The sequence below is a fragment of the Sinocyclocheilus rhinocerous genome, unplaced genomic scaffold (assembly GCF_001515625.1).
Source record: "Sinocyclocheilus rhinocerous isolate Xijiao unplaced genomic scaffold, SAMN03320098_v1.1 scaffold418, whole genome shotgun sequence".
NCBI lineage: Eukaryota > Metazoa > Chordata > Actinopteri > Cypriniformes > Cyprinidae > Sinocyclocheilus > Sinocyclocheilus rhinocerous.
The window spans coordinates 595,270-616,849 of NW_015651146.1; the positions used below are offsets into that span (position 1 = coordinate 595,270).

The 21,580-nt window shown below is 36.9% G+C and overlaps 1 protein-coding gene and 1 pseudogene across 5 annotated transcripts; both read right to left on the bottom strand.

Moving 5' to 3' along the window:
- Positions 1 to 3,051: 3,051 nt before the first annotated feature.
- On the bottom strand, positions 3,052 to 7,600 carry LOC107712677 (uncharacterized). 5 transcript variants are annotated; one of them, XM_016517985.1, is made up of 14 exons: positions 7,430 to 7,600; positions 6,895 to 6,999; positions 6,719 to 6,803; positions 6,565 to 6,638; positions 6,339 to 6,398; positions 5,523 to 5,630; positions 5,376 to 5,432; positions 5,159 to 5,289; positions 4,842 to 4,896; positions 4,639 to 4,731; positions 3,800 to 3,934; positions 3,600 to 3,701; positions 3,350 to 3,511; positions 3,052 to 3,263 (listed from the first exon to the last, which is right to left on the bottom strand). In XM_016517985.1, the coding sequence occupies exons 2-14, from the start codon at positions 6,985 to 6,987 to the stop codon at positions 3,126 to 3,128; spliced, it is 1,293 nt and encodes a 430-aa protein (XP_016373471.1). In that variant the 5' UTR covers positions 6,988 to 6,999; positions 7,430 to 7,600; the 3' UTR covers positions 3,052 to 3,125. The 5 variants fall into 5 exon arrangements, with proteins under 5 accessions (XP_016373471.1, XP_016373473.1, XP_016373470.1 ...); XM_016517987.1 differs by having other exon boundaries at positions 6,895 to 7,002; XM_016517984.1 differs by having other exon boundaries at positions 7,425 to 7,600.
- A 2,832-nt stretch (positions 7,601 to 10,432) lies between these two features.
- Positions 10,433 to 21,577, bottom strand: LOC107712659 (tetratricopeptide repeat protein 34-like; annotated as a pseudogene).
- Between the last annotated feature and the right edge of the window lie 3 nt (positions 21,578 to 21,580).

Consider the following 21,580-nt stretch of genomic DNA (forward strand, 5'->3'; position numbering starts at 1 on the left):
GAAGAAATGACCAGCACATTAATCTCCTCCAAAAGTGCCTTTTCTTCTTTAGGCTGAGCTCCAAAGACTCAGACGCAGAGAGGAATACAAAAGAGGCTGATAGAGAAATAAAAAAGAGAGAACAAACTTCCATGGACCATGGATTTCCATGGATTTTAAGGAATGGGGGATGTGTTTTGACTGCTAAAACACACTCATTTCAAAGTTAAATCATTATCCTAAAACAACAACATCTGAGATTAATTTTGTGCTTTTAAGGACATTTACATTAGCACCAAGGCATTACCAGGTCATCACTACATTTAAAAAATGTGCAAATAAATACCATAAAATAAAATAAAACATCAAAATGACCTGTTCCTGGTAAAATTATATTGTAACCCACATGACCAGTGGAGAAACAATTCAGCTCAAAATCTACAACATGACAGCTAGAGAGACAGAATTTCTGTAAAACAGTAATTCTTCTTGATAAAGAAATGTTTCTTGCACACCAAATCATCATATTAGAATGATTTCTGAAGGATAATGTGACAGCTTTCCCACCACAGAAATAAATAACATTTAAAATATGATCAATTAGAAAACATATTTTAAATTGTAATATTTCACAATATTATGTGAAATGTTTGAATAAAATAAATGCAACCCGGGTGAGCATAAGAGACATTAAAAAATCATGCTGACCATACTGTTGTGTTTATGGCTTTATTCTTACTGAAGGCCAAAAGAGATTTTTTTAAAAAAGTGAGAGGGAGTGACTAGTCATGTGTGGAAAGGAGTATCCGGTTGTAAATACGGTCTGTCTATATAGACCTACAGATTTCCTCGGAGGTCCCAGCCAGGAACTTGTTTTGGAATCCTGGAGGCTGCTGCTGCCTCCACGTTTTTCAGCCAACACTCACCTCACAAGCTACATCCTGTGACTCACCATATCAGAGTCATGTTGAGCAGTAACACTGAGCAGTTCCTGGCCTGGCTTTTTCCTGATTCCATCAGCGTGACTTACATACATCAAAAGAATGGACGCAGATTTTCAGGATGCCACTCAAAGATTTAGACCATGTGAACTTTTTTAAGTTCAGTTTTTCCTTGGTCTTCCTGTGACTTATAGCTCACCGTATTTAACCTTTTTAACTCCCACTCACCAATTTTTCAGAAAACACACATTGCTTTCCCCCGAACTGACCACAAAGAAAAACAATACTTCTGGATGGATAGTTTGCTGTTTCAGCTTCTGTTATGAGAGGAAACATGATAAGAACAATTTTATGTCATGAGTGGGTTATTCAACAGTTTTAGTTTAATAACATAATTTCACAATAAAGTGCCATTTTGAATGACTTTTGTGTCAGATACAAACCCTAATGACCCCTGCTGGGCATTAATATCTGTGAACCAGACTGGAGATTTTATAATCATACAAATTACAGCAAGGAAACACTCATATGAAAACATAGGTGTGCAACTTTTGAAAGTCGTGCAAATCAGAACGTCCATAGTCACATCACTAAGCCTAGATAACTAACTAAGCATATCACACGGCCCTGTAAGAATGTGATTGTACTTCCAAAGGATAAAAAGCCTGCCTTTGTTTGAGTCAACAGCTGTATTTTATGAGTCACGAGGTTCTCAAGCTGAGCTCATGGTGATGCATGCTGGTTTCGAGTGGAAATCATTTGTTCTTCGCTTTGGCCTTGCTGATCAGATGTCATAGCTAAAAGAACATATTCTGTTGGCTACTGCTCACATAAATAATCAGATCCATCTGACCAATGCTCATGTTAGAGGTGGGAGCTAGCCGTCGTACGATTCATTACACAACCAGTGAGTTCAGTGTTCACCCTCCCTCACAGTCATAACAAAACTATGCTTGTTTAAAAGTGGCCAGTGTGCAGAGTGACGCAATGTGGTATATCCTGTATTTTAGACATTGTGGCAAGGAGAGATTATTTATTTGACAATTTGTGAGTCATTTAGGGCAGAGGTATCAAAATGCATCAAGTTTTATCCCCTGGCTCTCTATATGAGAGAATGAAATAATGACTTCAACAGAGGGCCTTAACCACAAAGCTTAAGAAAGAGATAAAATCAAGTTTCTTGAGCTTCACTGTTTGGACTTCAGTTTTGCCCCAACTGTAAATTTCTGTGTAATTCATTTGTACATACATTGAATCTACTATTTAAGAATGGGTTTACATACACTACCATGTAAAAAGTTGCATTCGGTAAGATTATGCTCACCAAGGCTGCATTTATTTAATCAAGAATACAGTAAAACAGTAATATTCTGAAATATTATTATAATTTAAAACAACTGTTTTATATTTTATTTTAAAATATTTTATTAAATGTAATTTACTCCTGCAATGCAAAGCTGAATTTTCAGCATCATTCAGTGTCACATGATCCTTCAGAAATTGTTCCAACATGCTGATTTGTTGCTCAAGACTTATTCTTATTGATATCAATTTTGAAAATGTTTGTGCTGCTTAATATTTTGTGGGATACATTTTTTTTATTTCAAGATTCTTTGATGAAAAGAAAGTTTATTTGAAACAGAAATAGTTTGTAATATTATAAATGTCTTTATTGTCACTTTTGATCAATTTATTGCATCCTTACTGAATAAAAGTACAAATTTCTTCTTTCTGCTTGTGTTTCAAGGCCCATATTTAAACCATAATTTTTTTAAGGAAAAAAAAAAGTTTCGTACAAGTTTTGTACAATGTACCTATATACATACAGCATTTTGTAAAGCAAAGTTTTGGACGTGGTGTTCATAAAGACATTCATAAAGGTTTTTTACCTACATGAGCATCAAATACAATGCTCTTGTAATCTGTTCAACTAACCTAAATAAGTATATAAATAAAAAATAAGTAAATAAGTATAGCTTTTTAATTCTCCTCTTTCCTATTACTTGTTTCACTTCTGTTTCAGTTTTTATAACCATTTCTTACTATGTGTAAGTAAGTTGTTGTTTTTAGCATGTAAGTTTGGCAGTGTTATTTTTTAGGATTACTGATAAATTACTGTCGTTTGACAAAGACGATGTGAATATGTAGTGAAATATAAAATAAATCCACACTGTGCAGATTTGGTTTTCTCATATATATACACATTTATCTGCTCTCTCCATCACATGGGTCCCCACAGAACACAACTCTGCTTTCCATACGGGCACGTTCAGCTGCAAACACTAGTTTATGACTTGCTAATGTCTCCTTAGGACCCGACCTAATCCGAGATGGGTCCTTATGCTATATTGAGAAAGAGAAAGGAGGCCTCAGGAGTGATATTATGAGACAAACATTGAGAAAACTATCTTCCAGATCCATCTTCTTACCTGCACAGCTGCAATGAAGGAGTCGATGAGGTGATAATCTGCTGCCCCGTGACCCCCAGTACCAAAGTTACCTGGAACTCTCATGTCCGCGGTGTATTTTGTGGTCTTTCTAGTAAGGAAGTCGAACACTTTGATCTCATATCCATTGTAGGACAGTTCCCCCTTGTGAAAGAATGAGCAAATAGATGTTAAACCTCTTTACAGTCATCAAAGAGCTGAAATGGTGACACAAATGAACATGATGTCTAACCTTACTGCCATAGATAGATGTTTTGCGAAGACATATTTCCTCTGTAAATGCTACCATGGTGAATGCAGCAGTCAAGCCTCCTTCAAATTCTATGTTCACTACCTGCAACAAATCAATAACAAAATACATTCTACTTTGTTGACAAGTGTAAAGGGAACATCCTTACTGCTTATCTGAGAGGCAAGAGGAGATACTCCAACCTGATTTGAGCACACATCGTTGTCACATTCATACACACAGCGGCCGTAAGGTCCTGTTCTGAGGGCTTCAGTCACAGATTCAATATCAGGAACTGAGTTGGAGCAAATCACTGACACTGGCCAGCCAACACCCCCCTGATTTATGAATAAAATGTAATCCATAAAATATTTGTTCTTTTTGTGCTATATACATCATATGAATATAAACTTCATGAAGCAGAGTAAAGAAAGTAATGATGTGTCGCTTTTACAAAATTGTGGGGGTTTAAAGATGTTTTTGAAAGAAGTCTTTTATTCTCACCAAGGATGCATTTATTTGATCAAAAATACAGTAAAACAGTAATACTGTGAAATATTATTACAATTTAAAATAAACTGTTTTCTATTTGAATATACAGTGGTGTGAAAAAGTGTTGGCCCCCTTCCTGCTTTCTTATTTTTTTGAGAAATCAGGAAGGGGGCCAACACTTTTTCACACCACTGTATTTTATTAGTCCTTTGATGCAAAGCTGAATTTTCAGCATCATTACTCCAGTCTTCAGTGTCACATGATCCTTCAGAAATCATTCTAATATGCTGATTTGGTGCTCAAGAAACATTTCTTATTATTATCAATGTTGAAAACAGTTGTGCTGCTTAATATTTTTGCAGAAACCATTATACTTTTTCAGAATTATTTTATGAATAGAAAGTATAAAAGAACAACATGTATTTAAAATAAATATCTTTACTTTACTGATCAATTTAATGTATCCTAGCTAAATAAAAATATTAATTTCATGAAAAAAAAATCTTACTGACCCCAAACTTGTGAACGGTAGTGTACATGAATACATTACTCTTTTCACTTGATCCAAGTAGATTTTCTCTGCCGAGTATGCACAATCCCCCTCTACAGGACAGTCTAAACAGCGATTTGCAGCATTGGCTGGCTAGGAACATTGTGATATTTTGATATTTATATTTTGTCATTCATTTTGTTTTCCATTTAATATAAAAAAAAAATAATAATAATACAAAATAATAATAAAAAAAGACCAACCTTGTTCTCTTTTGTGAAGTGGCTAAGAGACCCAAATGATGAAACTTTGATACACCTGTGAAATAAAACATTTAATTTTTAACCTCCCCAAAAAATATATTATTTTCACCATCTAAACTTTAAGATCTACCTTAACACTTACAAATATTGAAACACAAAGAAGCTGGAAAAAATTATTTGGATTTAATTTGATGATAATTCACAAAGTTAAGGTATTTCACTCATTCTTTCTGTTAATTTACTATCACTTTTTTTCAGCTCCACCACATGTGCACGAGTCATGTTACAATACATGTTACAATTCAACTCAAGTGTACCTTCGTCCACCAGCCCAGTGATGAATCAGATCCAAATCATGGCAGGATTTGGCTAGCAGAGCAAAAGAGCTTTCCGCCTCGCTTCTCCAGTTCCCTCTGACAAAGGAGTGAGCAAAATGATAGAACCCCACCTATTAGAGAAGACAGGGCTGACACAACACAGAGAGACACGCAGCACACGCAGCACATGCACACCGCAAGCATAAACACATCCTACCGGTTCCAGATGTTGAATGTGGATGACATTGCCAATCACTCCGCTGTCAATCAGCCCCTGAAATGTTGAAAAAAAAAATGCATATGTTCTCTTCTGCCTGAGACTTGCTATAGTTGTTTATTAAGACTTAAAGAAAAGTGTAACTACTTTAATTCTGTGGATGACAGGGTCGTATCGGAGAACATGGCAAACTGTGAGCATGACACCACTCTGAATGCAAGCCTCTACAATCTCTGTGCAGTCCTCCTCTGTAACCTTAGAAACCATAATAAAATAATACTTATTTTATATAATAATAAATAAAATAACTATAAAATAAAATCATACACAAATCATGGACAATACCACAGGTGATTGTGGGTCAATGACTTATAAGATTATAAAACTGTCTATAAATACAGATAAAATAAATAAATAAAACACTCTAAAACTGTCATGTGGTTTAACATATTTTCCTTACATCTCTTCCAAAAAAGTTTTCATATATTTTTAATGTATATAATAAATATTTTATGTAGAAATATTTCTCAATGTATTTTTTTTTATTAATTTACAAATATTATTACGTTTTTGGGGAATCACATGACATTTTATAACCTAAAATATCATTGCCTTGTTGTCATAAATAACATTTTAAAAGAAATAATAATGAATGATTCTGACAAAACGACTTAAGGATGTTTTCCCCCAAGAATTTAATTCTGCTATGAGTTTTTTTTTCAAGATGATATCAGGACAGTTGACAGTATTTTTTAACCTTTTTTGCCCTTAAAAATGTTTACATTTTTATAAAAAATAATAAAAAAATATTTTTTATAAAAAAATGTGCTTATGATAGAAGAGGATTATATCAAATAATGCATGCAAGAACTGCATTTTTAAAGTGCTTTTAAAACAATTATTAGAGCCCCACAAAAAAAAAAAAAAAGCATCATGTCATGGTGCCTTATGGCAAACACTTACAGCCATTGGTTTTTCCAGCAATACATGGTAGCCTTTCTTAGCTAAAGCCACAGCAGGGTCCTGAAGAATAATAAAATGGTTGGACAATGAACCCATTCAAAGCAGACAACTTGAAGTGCATGTTATTCCATTCATTAACCAGTTAAAAAAATAGCTAAGCACACCATGCTGATCAACAGAACTCTATCATGTGAACATTGACCAAACACACATGGAAATCACATACCTTGTGAAGACGATCAGGAGTGCAGATCAATACAGCATCTGCAAATTTCTCTCTCTCTACTATGCAATGCCAATCTATGTGGAAACAAAAACGTCAAGGCACTTCAAAACGAAACAGATGCAATAATGTTACTGTAACAGAAAGTCAGACATACCATTGAAAGTGTTTTCATCAGCTACTTTGTGACGTGCCTGAAGTTTCTTTCGAGCAAAATCCCTGGGGTCAGCAATTCCTACTACCTGTGAGTTATTGACAAGGATATGTTTATTCACATGCCGATGAAACAGCAGAACTGCTGTCTGTTAAAGTGAGATTAAAACAGAATCTGACCCGCATTCGGTCAGGAAAAATCACAGCATAGTAAGAATAGTTTTCTCCTCTGTTACCAGCTCCAACCACGATAACATCCACAGGTGATGACATTATAGCAGATCCCTGCTGATTTAACAACACACAGACTTACAATTTAAATATTTTACAGTTTCTTACAACCAAATTATCAATAAATACTAGATATACCTACATACTTTGAGCTATATCTTAAATAGTCTATTTGACATAATACCATGCAAAACAGACTGAAGATCTGTAAGGTTGAGACTTTGCTTTATAGGTGTGTTTATAAACTGCACAGGATTATAAAGGTCAGTGTTATATGATGGGTTAGATACTGGTTACCAGAGTGCAGTAAATTATTAAGCCATTTTTTAGCATGGCATTGATAATAAACCAAATCTTTGCAGTGTCAAACAATATACTGTGTTCATCTAAAAACACTGAAGTGAACTGTCTTTTGTAAACAGGTCAAACGCTCTGTAATGTAGAAATAAATGAAGGTATCATGCATTCTCAAGTGTTACCTTACAACGAAATCACAGTGTGCTTAAACAAATCGGAATTCTTGATCCTGAATCTGGTTAGTATGCTATAAGTGCTTGGTTACGTGTATAAATACAAACTTCAGCCGTGAGTTCATACAGTATATGAATAAAAAGCAAAACGGAGCGCTCGGCTCATTCACAGTCTTTTGGTTACTTCCTTGTTTACGTTTGAGCGATGACGTTCAAATTACGCAAGAGCAACACTTAAGACGCTCTGCGCAGATCGATCGTATGACATCAAAGTACCGCGAGAGTGATTGGAGTGCAGACGAGTCTTTAGGCTTTTGAATCGCTCCCGCGGTACTTTGATGTCATACGCCGATCGGTCTGCGCTGCGCCGATGCATCTCGAACAAGCCTATTGACTCGAACGAACATAACATAATTTAGGCTACTGATGTCACGTTTCTTCCAGGGAACACGTACAATTTTTGAATATCCTCTGAGAACATCCTGGTCTAACATTACAAAGAAACACGACTCGCGGACTGTGAGTCTTTGCTGCCAAACCAACTGAGTTGAATTAGGATTAGGAAATCGCTGTAAAATATTGATGTTTATGAGAAGTAAAATCCAATTAAAGAATAAACTGTTTATTTGAGTCGGATCTTTTCGATGATATTTACAGTGAAATAATATATTTCTTACATCTGTTTGCACTGGTTTTGTTTTATGTCTTAAGTCTGTATTTTTCCTTATTTCACATTGCATCTATTTGCTCATTTTCTCCCTCGATCTATATTTGGGTTTACAGTCAGATTCTTAATAATTAGTGTAATCCTTCAGGAAATTCAAATCTGATATTAAGTGAGATTAATACCGAAGAGTATCGCAGTGCTCCCTCTTGTGGATGCGCGCGATTAACACAGCTTTCACAATTGAATCTGTAGTGAGTTATAACTTTTCATTTAGTTTAATTTAACACACACAAAAGGTGCAAAAATGTAACAAAAACTGTATGTTTATTTTGTACTGTCTATGTAATACATTGGATTTTTTTTTTTCAGCTCTCAATTTTTCACAACTCACCCAAGTGTCACCTTAGCAGCCACATCATAAATTTTGCTGACGACAAGGTGATGGTGGGGCTCATCATTCGAGAGAATAGAGGCGACAGACAGTTGAGGTGTGGATTCTTTTCTGAGAAGCACAAAAAAAGAAAGTGATAATTACTTGAGTAATCTTTGTCTTTGAGGACTGTGAGGAGTCTTATGAACATCCTAACAAGAACCACAAGACCCATCAGTCTACTGAACAATATTATATATATTTTTTGGTGTTTGACTTAGTGTTATGTTAGAATCATTATTATACTCTTATACCTTTTGTTCTTTAATATTTTGAATTGTTTTTAGCTTTATTTTTTGTTTTTCATTTATATGTTAAGTTTTGAAATTTTGTTGTATGCATTTGTCATTTTTATTTAATCTCTTTATTTTTTTAAATGTGTATAGGTAGTATTTATAAAGTTTTAGCTTTTAGTTTTGGATCTGTTTTTAGTTGTTTTAATACTACAATTGATTGCTTCTGTTGTCCTCATTTGTAAGTCGCTTTGGATAAAAGCGTCTAATAAATGACTAAATAAATAAAAATAAATAAATATATGACATTACCCTGTGTCCTCTCCTCAAATCAGAAAACTGCTGAAGATCCTGACCCAACAAGCACAACTAGTTTAAAATGGAGATAACATCACACGGTTAGATATCATATCGTAAATGTATAACTTTTATTTATCAAAGTATCCTGGGAAAAAAATGTATCACGGTTTCCACAAAACTGACACTGAGGACTGGAGTAATGGCTTTTATAAATTCAGCTTTGCCATCACAGGAATAAATGTTAAAATATTTTAAAATATCTTAAAATAGAACAGTTATTTTAAATTGTAATACAATTTCACAATATTGCATTGGTGAGACTTATTTCAAAAACAAAAAAAAATCTTACTGACCCCAAACATTTGACCAGTCGTGTATATTATGTGAATGTTATATCATTATGCTTGCATTGCACACTTTCTTTGAATTGATTTGATTTATTATCTGTGTCTAATAGAAACAGTGTTTGCCATGACCAGGAATGGATTAAATGTCTTGCAAAGTCGTTTCTGGACATAATTTTGCTTCAATAAACACAACAATGAATTTGACTAAAACAAATAAATGATTTTCAAACACTTTCAATTATGATACTTGGACAATGATTTCTTTCATGTCTTATATATGGAACATTCTTATAATTAATAACTATACTACAATCTTTACAAGATTATAACAACTTCATTGTTAAGCAGCATAAGTAGCATAATTGTAACTAAATTCAAAAGAGAAACATTTTATAAACAAACAAAAAATATCTGAACATACACTATCATTCAAACTTTTTGGGATCGTTTTTTCATGTTTTTAAAAGAGGTTTCTTATGCTCACCAAGTCTACAATTTTTTTAAAATACAGTAAAACAGTAATATTATATAGCCATTATATACAGTATATAACCATTTTCTATTTTAATATATTTTAAAATGTAATTTATTCCTGTGATGGCAAAGCTGATTTTTCAGCAGCCATTACTCCAGTCTTCAGTGTCACATGATCCTTCAGAAATCACTATAATATGCTGATTTGTATGCAAAAGAAACATTTCTTTAATCTAATATCAGTGTTGAAAACATTGATAAAACAAAACTAAACAAAAAAAAACTTACTGACCCCAACAGAACAGTAGTGTACATGTCAGACAAGACTACTTGAAATGTTACATCAGACAAAACTTATTATAGATTATAAAAAATGATTTTTACATAAAGATCAATTGTAAGAGACAGCTGTAACAGAATAACTTACAGCAATATTTGCATATTTATTATTAGAAATTCTTGCCATTATGTTTGCCTGATTAACCATAAATGAATATAAACCATAAAGTCATAAACCATTCTGTCACCATCAATTAACAGTCCAACTAATCTCATGTGTTTCATCTCTAGTGTGCCGTACATGGACCAGAGACTTCTCGTTTTATTCTAGCCCTCAGTCTGCGCAGTTCTACATGGCTGCTGTCCACTTTAAGCCCAGTCTCTGTCAGAAGCCAAGCTTTTTTGAGTTTCTGCTGCCCATAGTTCCGCAGGGCAAAGCGCAGAAACATTTCAGCGAGGCGTTGTGTTCCCAGACCAGCTTCCACACATAGCAGGGTTTGTTCCTCGTGCAGGTCCAGGGCTTGAGAAAAGTCCTGTAAGCCAGACTCTTCGTGGGAACACAACAACAGACTACTGCCTCTGCAGCAAAGGTCCTCTGCCCAAACCCTTTTCTCCTCTCTGCCATCTGCAATGTGGCCCTGGATAAGCTTATTCAGATCAGACACCGCCCTCTCGTGGAGGCCCAGGTGGGCCAGACAGGCTGCACGCTGCCTGAGGTACTGAAGCTTCATCTCACTGACCGCTCGCACTGCTACTGTAAGGGCTAAAGCCTGCTCCCACTGACCACGTTCAGAAACACTGCTGGCCTGCTGAGATGCTGCCTGGAAGCACAGAAACACTTTAATAGCCACTGAAGAGTTGAATTTGTCTTGTTGAGTAACAGGGTAAGATCAATACATTAAAAAAAGAAGCAGAACAGAAACAGTATTTGTAAACAGGCTGTGAATGGATTTTTAAAAAATGCATCTACCATTAAACTTCTAATCATAAATAAATGTACCCCTTCAATCTCCACATTAACATAGAATCAAAAAAGGAAGTATTTTTTAAAATGTCTAGTCTTTTATTTTGTTGTATATTTCTTGTACAGCACTTTGGTTTCAACATCTGTTGTTTTAAATGTTCTTTGTAAATCAAAAAACTAAACTAAATAATATTTGTTTAATATTTGCACCAGCGATGAAGATATAGATAGTAATAACGATACAATTTAATTTTCAAGGATAAAATTAGTAAATTATGAATAATTTAAAATTATATTTGAAAGCCATTTTTACATTTAATAAGCCGCAACAACAAATGATCAGACTTTTGTTTTATGTTTTGTTCACTTCAAACTTATTTTACACAATTTCCAAGCTAAATAAATAATAAAATCATTAGTTTTTAGCACTTAGGATAAATTTTTTTAGATGAGCAATTAGCCTCAGGAAATGGAGAAAACCATTAGCATAGTTCCAGTAGTGGGAACAAATACGGATGATTCATGACGGATAATTATATTTTAACGTGTTGAACAGTCTATATTAATCATAAAAATGAACACATTGTATATATAGATTAGTTTTTTAGTGATTACCTGTGCCAGGCGTTTTCTTTGAACTGACTGCAGAAGAGTGATTAGAAAGTCTAGAGTTGCTGGTTCTTTCTCAGCCACCACACTCAGATAGTTGGCTGCCACTTTGTAGTTCTGCTGCCAGGCCTTCACAACACCCCATCTGGCCTTAGCTGTGGCATCTCAAGGCTATTGACCAAACACCTTCTTCAGGTGTGCACCTGCAGCATTCACCTCCCCTTCACAAACACCAAAAATATATCTTACATAGACATGGCCCACATACTTGATTCCTATATGCTTTATACTGTTCCCTACCTTTGGCAAGTAGTATATCTATGTACAGGAGGTGCCACCTGGGTTCCCTGCAGTCAGTGTTCATTAGTGCTCCACCAATCAAAAAGGCTTCTTGAAGGAGCTCCTCCCGGCAGGGTACAGGGTTGGCCAACAGAGTCTCTGACAGGCTGCTGCGACAGTGCTGAGCCAACCATTCACTGACGAGTTTTCGTGCTTTGTCTTTAAGCGACAGCATGCTCTGAGTGACCTCCTCAGCTCCACGTTGAAGGGCGACCAGTATGTCTAGTGTGCATTCCTGGAGAATTATTGATATTACAGTGTCAGTTTACAAGCATGTAGGAAAAAAATTACTTTGAGTGTCTGTTATAATATTGGTATCACTTCATAATAACATTAATTAATACAGTTTAAAGCATTCATTAAGTTTAATTCATAAGTTACTTTATAAATATAAATTAAAAGGAACAATTCCTGGAAAGGTATATGTAGAAGTTAACATTAACCAAGATTATTAAATGCTGTAAAAGTTTGTTTGGGATTGTCATTTCATGCTATCTATGCATTAACCTTATTGTCATGTGTTACTGAATTATGAAACCACCTGCAAAAACATGTTTTCATAAAATCAGTTGGTTCCCATAGGTGGAGGTCTTTGTTTTTGCTACCACACCTTTTGCTGGTTCAGCATAAGATAAGTGAATCCTCTTCCACACAAAGCCTGCACATGGTCTGGGTGCTCTTTAAGGATTGCAGTGAAGTCAAAGATAGCCGTCTTCCATTGGCCCAATAGAGCATAACATCTTGCTCTCTCCAACAGGGAATCTATTGCTGCACCACCTAAAGAATAATCAGTTAACTCAGTAAGGAAATATAAAACAGCAGTGTTCTGAGTTACCTTCTTCTCTTTCTAATATCATTTCTGTTGAGTTGATCATAAGAGTTAAATGAAATTTAAAAACAAGGTTATATAATGGAATCAATAACAGAAGCAAGTAACTGAAATTTGCACAAATAAAAAAGGAAACTACTGTATTTTTTTGTTTCATAGAAACAGCGTCAGTCAGATAGAATCAGTGGTATGAATTCCTGTTAGCATTTACACTTTTTCCTCTGCATTTCACTATGAGAATCATAAATATTTCGTAATGTAAATTTAATGTACATTTTGTGTCTGAAAACAACATGCCCTCGTTACCTGAAGCCATAATGGCAATGGACAAATAGGCCACAGCTTCCCTTATTGCACTTTCTGCTTGTTGGCCACACAGTATACGTTTTGAAGCGGTGTGGCAGTGTTTTTCTAGAAGTGCTCGGTCTTGTAAAGATGTTACAGATAGAAGGGGCCACAGACAGCTAGTGTCTCCTGAATTGATCAGCTTCTTCAGTAGCTGTAAGACAACAGAGAGATTACTTACTGTGAAGACGAAAATTAATATAGGCTATTTTATCATAGATGCATTTTTTATGCGATTTAACGAAGGTGAACTGTAAGAGAAATATAATCTGGCACCTGATAGGCATCATAGAGGAAGCCTCGATGCAGCTGCAGTATTGCAAGGCGTGCAAGAATCGGTGGCCGTGGGGCTGTGTGCTCAATGTTTAGAAGAAGACGGTAAGCCTCCTCAACACGACCCAACTGGTACAAAGCATCTGCTGTGAGAATCTGGATTCCATCGGCACCAGGTTGTAACTCCATTAGGAGAAGAGCAAGAGTGTGCACACCAACAGCAGACCTGAAAGGAAGCACAGGAGACTGAATAAGATAGTAGCGTCCAGTCCTGCTCCTGAAGGTCCAAAGTTCTGCAGAGTTTAGTTACAACCTTAATTAAACAAACCTGAAACAGCTAATTAATTGAGGTCGACTGAATGATCGGTTTTGCTGATAAATCGGCACTGATAACCGAGTGCTGGAACAATGGGTTATCGTTATGGGTATTTCGTTATAGGTAAAATCCACTATCGGTCGACCTATTTTAACTAAGGTCTGCAGGATCTCTAAACTTCTAGTCAGGTAGGTTGAAGATGAACTCTGCAGGAAGGTGGCCCTCCAGGAGCAGGATTGGACACCCCTGAATTAGGGCTGTGCGATTTGGGTGCTCTTTAAGGATTGCAGTGAAGTCAAAGATAGCCGTCTTCCATTGGCCCAATAGAGCATAACATCTTGCTCTCTCCAACAGGGAATCTATTGCTGCACCACCTAAAGAATAATCAGTTAACTCAGTAAGGAAATATAAAACAGCAGTGTTCTGAGTTACCTTCTTCTCTTTCTAATATCATTTCTGTTGAGTTGATCATAAGAGTTAAATGAAATTTAAAAACAAGGTTATATAATGGAATCAATAACAGAAGCAAGCAACTGAAATTTGCACAAATAAAAAAGGAAACTACTGTATTTTTTTGTTTCATAGAAACAGCGTCAGTCAGATAGAATCAGTGGTATGAATTCCTGTTAGCATTTACACTTTTTCCTCTGCATTTCACTATGAGAATCATAAATATTTCGTAATGTAAATTTAATGTACATTTTGTGTCTGAAAACAACATGCCCTCGTTACCTGAAGCCATAATGGCAATGGACAAATAGGCCACAGCTTCCCTTATTGCACTTTCTGCTTGTTGGCCACACAGTATACGTTTTGAAGCGGTGTGGCAGTGTTTTTCTAGAAGTGCTCGGTCTTGTAAAGATGTTACAGATAGAAGGGGCCACAGACAGCTAGTGTCTCCTGAATTGATCAGCTTCTTCAGTAGCTGTAAGACACCAGAGAGATTACTTACTGTCAAGACAAATTTTTTTTATTTTTTTATCATAGACACATTTTATATAAGATTTAACTAAGGTGAACTGTAAGAGAAATTTAATCTGGCACCTGATAGGCATCATAGAGGAATCCTCGATGCAGCTGCAGTATTGCAAGGCGTGCAAGAATCGGTGGCCGTGGGGCTGTGTGCTCAATGTTTAGAAGAAGACGGTAAGCCTCCTCAACACGACCCAACTGGTACAAAGCATCTGCTGTGAGAATCTGGATTCCATCGGCACCAGGTTGTAACTCCATTAGGAGAAGAGCAAGAGTGTGCACACCAACAGCAGACCTAAAAGGAAGCACAGGAGACTGAATAAGATAGTAGCGTCCAGTCCTGCTCCTGAAGGTCCAAAGTTCTGCAGAGTTTAGTTACAACCTTAATTAAACAAACCTGAAACAGCTAATTAATTGAGGTCGACTGAATGATCGGTTTTGCTGATAAATCGGCACTGATAACCGAGTGCTGGAACAATGGGTTATCGTTATGGGTATTTCGTTATAGGTAAAATCCACTATCGGTCGACCTATTTTAACTAAGGTCTGCAGGATCTCTAAACTTCTAGTCAGGTAGGTTGAAGATGAACTCTGCAGGAAGGTGGCCCTCCAGGAGCAGGATTGGACACCCCTGAATTAGGGCTGTGCGATTTGGGGGAAAATATCAAATTGCGATTTTTTTGAAAGATATTGCGATTGCGATTTGATTTGCGATTTTAAATTTGCAAAGTCAAGCTTCAGCTCAATATTGCCAATAATGTGCAGCACAGTATGGGTATCATTACCCTGCTGAAAAAAACAATAGAAACTATCACAGAAATTCTTATCGTTTCCATTAAACCCCGCTTTCCGGGTTTTTTTATTTTTTATTTTTAAACGGTGGGTGTTTACGCAGTTGGCTAGAGCAGTGCTGATTGGGGAGAACGGAGGTGCGCTCACTCTATTGGTTAGTAAATCTGCAACTCAAGGCTGGCAGTCATGCATATGCTCTGGAACAGAGTAATATCGCGTCCATATCGCAGGCTTTGCGATTAGGAAATCGCAACGTCTCTCCTTATGTCATGGCTGATAACTGATAAATAATAAAATTATATACTTTTTTTTTCTAAATAAATTAAAAATTGAACACACAGAACCAAAATCAGTGATTTTAAATGTTACAAAGTGAATTTAGGCATGACAGAATTACAATTTACAGTACGAAATTGGATTCATTTTTATGTTTGGTAAAGATTTTCTGCATCCCTAAATAAGACACAAGATACAGCACGACAAATAAGTTTTGCATCAGAAAAAATGCAAATGTACCTCTGTTTGTTGGTGGTGTGAACCTCCTCATTCTCTTGTTGAGCTCTAGGATTTGTCTCAGCTCTTTGCTCTTCGGTCCCCTCAAGCATGACTCTTCCCTGTTCCAGCAACACGGTGCACAGCAACCCACGGGAGTCCCAAGGCATGAGGCACCTAACAGTTACAGCAGCATCCTGCAGCTGTAATTGGCTTGCTGTAATGCAATCTAGAGCAGTAAGGTAGTGTGAGCCAGCCATCATACGCAGGATACCCCTACCACAGAGTGCATGGACACAGCTGGGTGGGTGAGGAGTATTATGCTCAATCACCGCTTGGAAATCCTCTAGAGCGCCTTTATGGTCTTCAGTGAAGAGTCAGGAATACCCTCTGAGCACTTGCACAGTGTTCTGGTAGCTCTGCTGGGCTGGAGCTGCAGCAGCGAGCTGGCTACTTATGGAAAGGGCTTCTCTATGTTCCCCACGCAGGAGGAGGCAGTCTGCCAGACGCACCCGCATTTCCCTGCCTCCTCCGTCCGACTCCAAGTGGCAGAGAGCTCGCAGTTAAGCAATAACGGGATCCAACAACTCCACTCCTTTCGAAGACCTAAGGTCAGGCCTCATAAGAACGGCCTCTCTGAACTCTGAAACGCCCTTCTCAGCCTGTTGACGCAGCTGGATGTGAGCAGCCAACCCTATGCCACTGTCCGAGAAAACGCTCTGGAATTGCTGTCTTGCTGTGGCTGGATGAAGTGCAAAGCCGTCACCTAGATCTTTGCAGACTTCTCTTTCTCGTCCTCCTGCTGAAAAATTAGCAGCTGCTCTGCCCACAAGTAAACCAGCTCTTTTCTCTGGTGCCATTGCATGTTCAGTCTGTGATTCACCTAGTTCTCTTACTTGGATGTCATCTGGTGAAATGGCAAGTAAAAACTCAACAGCTTTAGAGGCATCGATGTCTTCACTTGCCCGTGTAGGACTTGATGCTTTCTCCATCTGCTGCTTACTATGGAGAATGGAATATCTTGGAGACATTTGCTGGTAAAAGGCTTTAATTAATAGTTCCACATGTTGAGTCTGTCTTTCTTTAACCAGTCTAACTGTTTCTGATTTATTTCCATGACATGCCTGCAGATAAAGCTGAGGACCTTTAGGATTTTGTGCGTCAGAGAGCAAACAGGCCAGAGCTCTAGTTAGCTCTAGAATTAACCGTGTGCAACCCTCAGGTTGAGACATTTGTTTTACATTTACATTTAGTCATTTTGCCAACGCTTTTATCCAAAGCGACTTACAATTGGGGAATACATAAAGCGATTCTTCTTAAAGAGGCAAACAGACACAGGAAGTGCTTGAAATATCTCGTTTTATGCATTGTTCAAATAAGTACAAGCTAGAAAAGGGAAGGAATAAGAGAAAGTTTTATTTAAAAAAAATTTTTTTTTTAAGATGAAGTCAAGTAGCGTTTAAAGAGATGAGTTTTCAGCTGTCGCTTGAAAATTGTCAGAGATTCAGCATTCCGGATAGGGGTGGGAAGATCATTCCACCAGCCAGGAACGGTGAACGAGAATGTTCTGGAGAGTGATTTTGAGCCTCTCTGTGATGGTACCACGAGGCGTCGCTCACTAGCGGATCTCAGACTTCTGGAGAGGATGTAGATTCGTAGTAGTGAGTGGAAGTAGGCGGGTGCTGAGCCTGTGGCTGTTCTATATGCAAGCATCAATGTCTTGAACTTGATGCGAGCCTTATTTGTTTATTTCAGACTAAACCACACTTGCCACCTCTGTTAATTTAAGAACTGTACAATGCTGGATGATGTAAAGTGACACATCCTGAAGATATAAACCATTGAACAACCATCTGTCTCCTGTCGCACTTCTTGCTGGAGTTCCGTAGTGGACTAGCATTCCACCTAACTACAGAGAACAGATTCCTTTACACTAGTATTTATTTATTAGATCCTAGTCATTTTTAATTAGTAACACTAGAATATGTTGCTTTTATTACTAGTAACATTTCTTAAACATATTTCCTTTTGGTATAATCTGTAGTCAAGCTAATTTATAGTTCAATTACAAATCTTACTGGTAGAGTAAAATTGTTACCAGTTACTTGTCATTGTTTAGATAGTGACTGGCAGCAAACGAATACTAGTATCAAGTAAATTAGCATTAGTGATTAAATGAACAGATACTAGTCGCTGTTGGAATAAGTACTAGCAGGTTATCTAATAAATATTTATTTTTAAAAAAACTGAAGAAGATACTAGTCCATGTTGGATTATTGTTTGTTAGTAATTGAAAGTAATTTAAAACAAGCACTAGAAAAAAAAGTGTCAGAAACGTCCTCCTGCAGCCACCAATTTAAAACAATTACAATTTTCATGAATAGAGCAGCACAACATTGTATCGTCCAATAATATATGAGATTGTACACACCTCTTAATGATGGTGTACGCACTGTGTGTCTGGGTGCCCCTTACCAAAAAGTAGTATACTTCAAGTTTATTTTAGTAAGTATACTTAAGTAAAGTTCAAGTATATTTTTAAGTATATTTTATGTAGTAAGTATACAAATATCAGTGTACTAGTAGTATACTTGTAAGTGTACTATTTCAATACTCCTTGGGACTAAATTGGCCCACTTTCTAATAGTCCACATTTTATTCCATAATGTTGCATAGTTTTGATACTGTTTTATGTCTGATGGTCGTGTTAGAATACATGTGGAAGCATCTGTTGTTTCGGTTTCTTCTTCACTTGTGTTTTTTGGAAATTCTGTATGTTTAATGTAGGTTTTTTGAGCAGTGGGGTTATCCGAGCCTGCTTGAATGCAGTGGGGAAAGTGCCTGTGAGGAGAGATGTGTTGATGATATGTGTGAGTGTTGGTAAAAGTGTAGGAGATATTGCTTGGAGAAGGTGTGAGGGGATTGGGTCCAGAGGGCATGTTGTAGGATGGCTGGAGAGGAGAAGTTTTGATACTTCTGCCTCAGTGAGGGGACAAAAGGAGAAAATGGGAGTTTTTGCAGTGGGTGTGGTTGGTTTAAAATCCTGTGTGTGGGGGGCTGAGAATTGACTACTGATTGTACTAGTTTTGTCTGTGAAGCTATTTTTCGTAAGGGGCAGTCCACGCACTTTCTGTCGACTTCTGACTTCAACGAGTCAAACCGTTCTGAGATTTACCGCATATTAAACACGATTTAGATGGACCACAGATGAATGTTCCGACTCTTTATTCAAAAACAACTGTCAAAAGTTGCGACTGTCTGGTTGAAGAAAAGCTTAGTCCCGAAAAAGAAGCTATTTCCGAAACTCAATATGCCGACCCCATAAGTGAAAGACGAAACGAAACATAAAAGAAAACACTTTAACATAGAGAAAAGACAACATTTAAGGCGTTAAGGAGCTAATATTATAGGAACAACGACGAATTTATAGGTTTGGCCAGATGCTCGCTTAATCTCTCGTAAAAAAATAGGCTTACTAATAATTATTTATGTCTACGTTATGCAACGCGTCGGTCTTAATTCAAAAATCGTCTTGTAAGAAAAAAAACTTTGTGACATCCAAATTCCAAAAAGTTTGGTTGTAGGCAGGGACGCGGGAAGTAGGGGTGCTGAGGGGGCTGCAGCACCCCCTGTTTTCACATGGTTGCAAATGCAACGCCAAGTTTGTTCATTTAAATTTATTCAGTTTTAGCATTTAATAATTTATTTGTAATGATCTCTGAAATGTAAATTGTAAGTGGGCTATAATAAACCCATGTTTATCTTTATAAACATGATTCATTTTACTTGTGATGTTTTCTATATGGGATGATTAGCCTAATCCTCATGAACACGTGACGCTGGCGCGTGGTATCAGACATGAACTATACAGAATGCGAACAAGATTAACTTTGATACAAGGAGATAATGGCGCAAAAGCGAATTTCAGATTTTTTTGAAATGCCCATCCCAGCAAAAACTTTCCAAAATCGGCATCCAAACAACACCAGCCCCAGCACGAGCACCGAGGTAAGTGAACCATACTGGACAATACTGGGACACTCAAGATTATTAAACAAAATTTAAACTTAAATTTTCCTGTTTGAATGGGTATTTCTGGACTGAAAGGTTTAAAATATCAAAATTAGCAAAGAATATTTGGAGGTGGGGGTTATATTTCACATTTCCCAGAGAACATGGGCTACTGTATGTTTCTTCGAACTGACAACATGCGGCTTAGCAAATAGGTTATGGTTATATACAAGCCTGGAAAAACGAAATAAAAAAAGTGAAACTGCTTTTGATCGTCACTGTGGTTTAAACAGAAGTCAGATGAACCTGGGGGAACCAGATGAAAGGGGAATTTCCTTTGCATAGCTCAGAGGCCACAGCAATTGTTTGCTGACATTCACTAAACTTAATGTCAAAACTTTTCTCTGTCTGCACAGAAAGGAGACTTCCTCTGTCACGCTTTCCATTTTTTTAACTACATGATGCTGTCAAGAGCCATACATATTCCATACATTTTTATTAAGAAAAGTAACAAATATATACTGGTGTGACAAGTGTACACAGTGAGTGTAAAGTAATACTTCAAACATGCCCATGTACAATATGACTGAGAACTTAAAATAACCTTTAGCGTGAAACAAATAAGCAGCTACGTTTTTCCTGAAAACCACTAGATACCTCCTTAAGTTGATGGATGATAAAATTTAAACATTTAAGTTCAAACTGAATTGGTCAACAATTCTTTGAAAATCCAGATTTGTTCAGTATAGTGACAAAAGGCTGATTCATATAACCAAGAACAAGGATTATAAACAGTTATTACAAAGCACCTATGATATGCATAATGACCTGCATTTATTTTACATTATACTTAAATAAAACAATTCACAAAGAAGAATTTTTTAACTATGACTGAGGGTTTCCTGTTAAAAGTTCAGAAGACAAGAGCATCTGCTGTTCAGAGTTAACTGTAAATGATTGTGAAATGCATCTGCAGCTCACACACATGAGGAGATGGAGTCAAGATGAGTGAGCTTTCATGCTTGCTTGCAGTTGTTCTAGCTTCTCTTGCAGTTCCTGGGCACAGCCTGACAGGTTCCTATCGTCAAGACAAGAGGTTAAGGTAGAGCATAAAGTTTTCCCTCTAGAAGAGCAGAACACCACGCAAATATCTTGTCTGAGGCATGACCTGTCCCCTGCAGGACAGACTGCATTTTATAAAGAGAAGCAGACACATTATTGGGGCATAATGTAGACAGAAATACAGCAACAAGACCGTTGCTCAGGCCCTCAATAGAGTTGTGTAAAACGGCATCAAGCCAGGCCTCCAGCGTTGAGATCACCTCCTCTAAACGACCTGCGTTAAGGCCATGCATGTGTCCTACAGTGGAACCAGCATTATTTCCAAAAGCATGGGTGTATAAAGCTGCAGCTCTGCCAGAGTCCCCAGAGAGCAATATTTTGTCGGCCGCTCTGCACAGTTCAGCTGCTCCTTTAAGTATGCCATTCATCTC

Coding starts and splice junctions, on each gene's coding strand:
- LOC107712677 (XM_016517985.1), bottom strand. CDS start 6,987: ATGTCATCACCTGTGGATGTTATCGTGGTTGGAGCTGGTAACAGAGGA. Junction 6,804..6,894: donor TTTTTCCTGACCGAATGCGG/GTCAGATTCTGT, acceptor AATAACTCACAG/GTAGTAGGAATTGCTGACCC. Junction 6,399..6,564: donor CTCCTGATCGTCTTCACAAG/GTATGTGATTTC, acceptor ATTATTCTTCAG/GACCCTGCTGTGGCTTTAGC.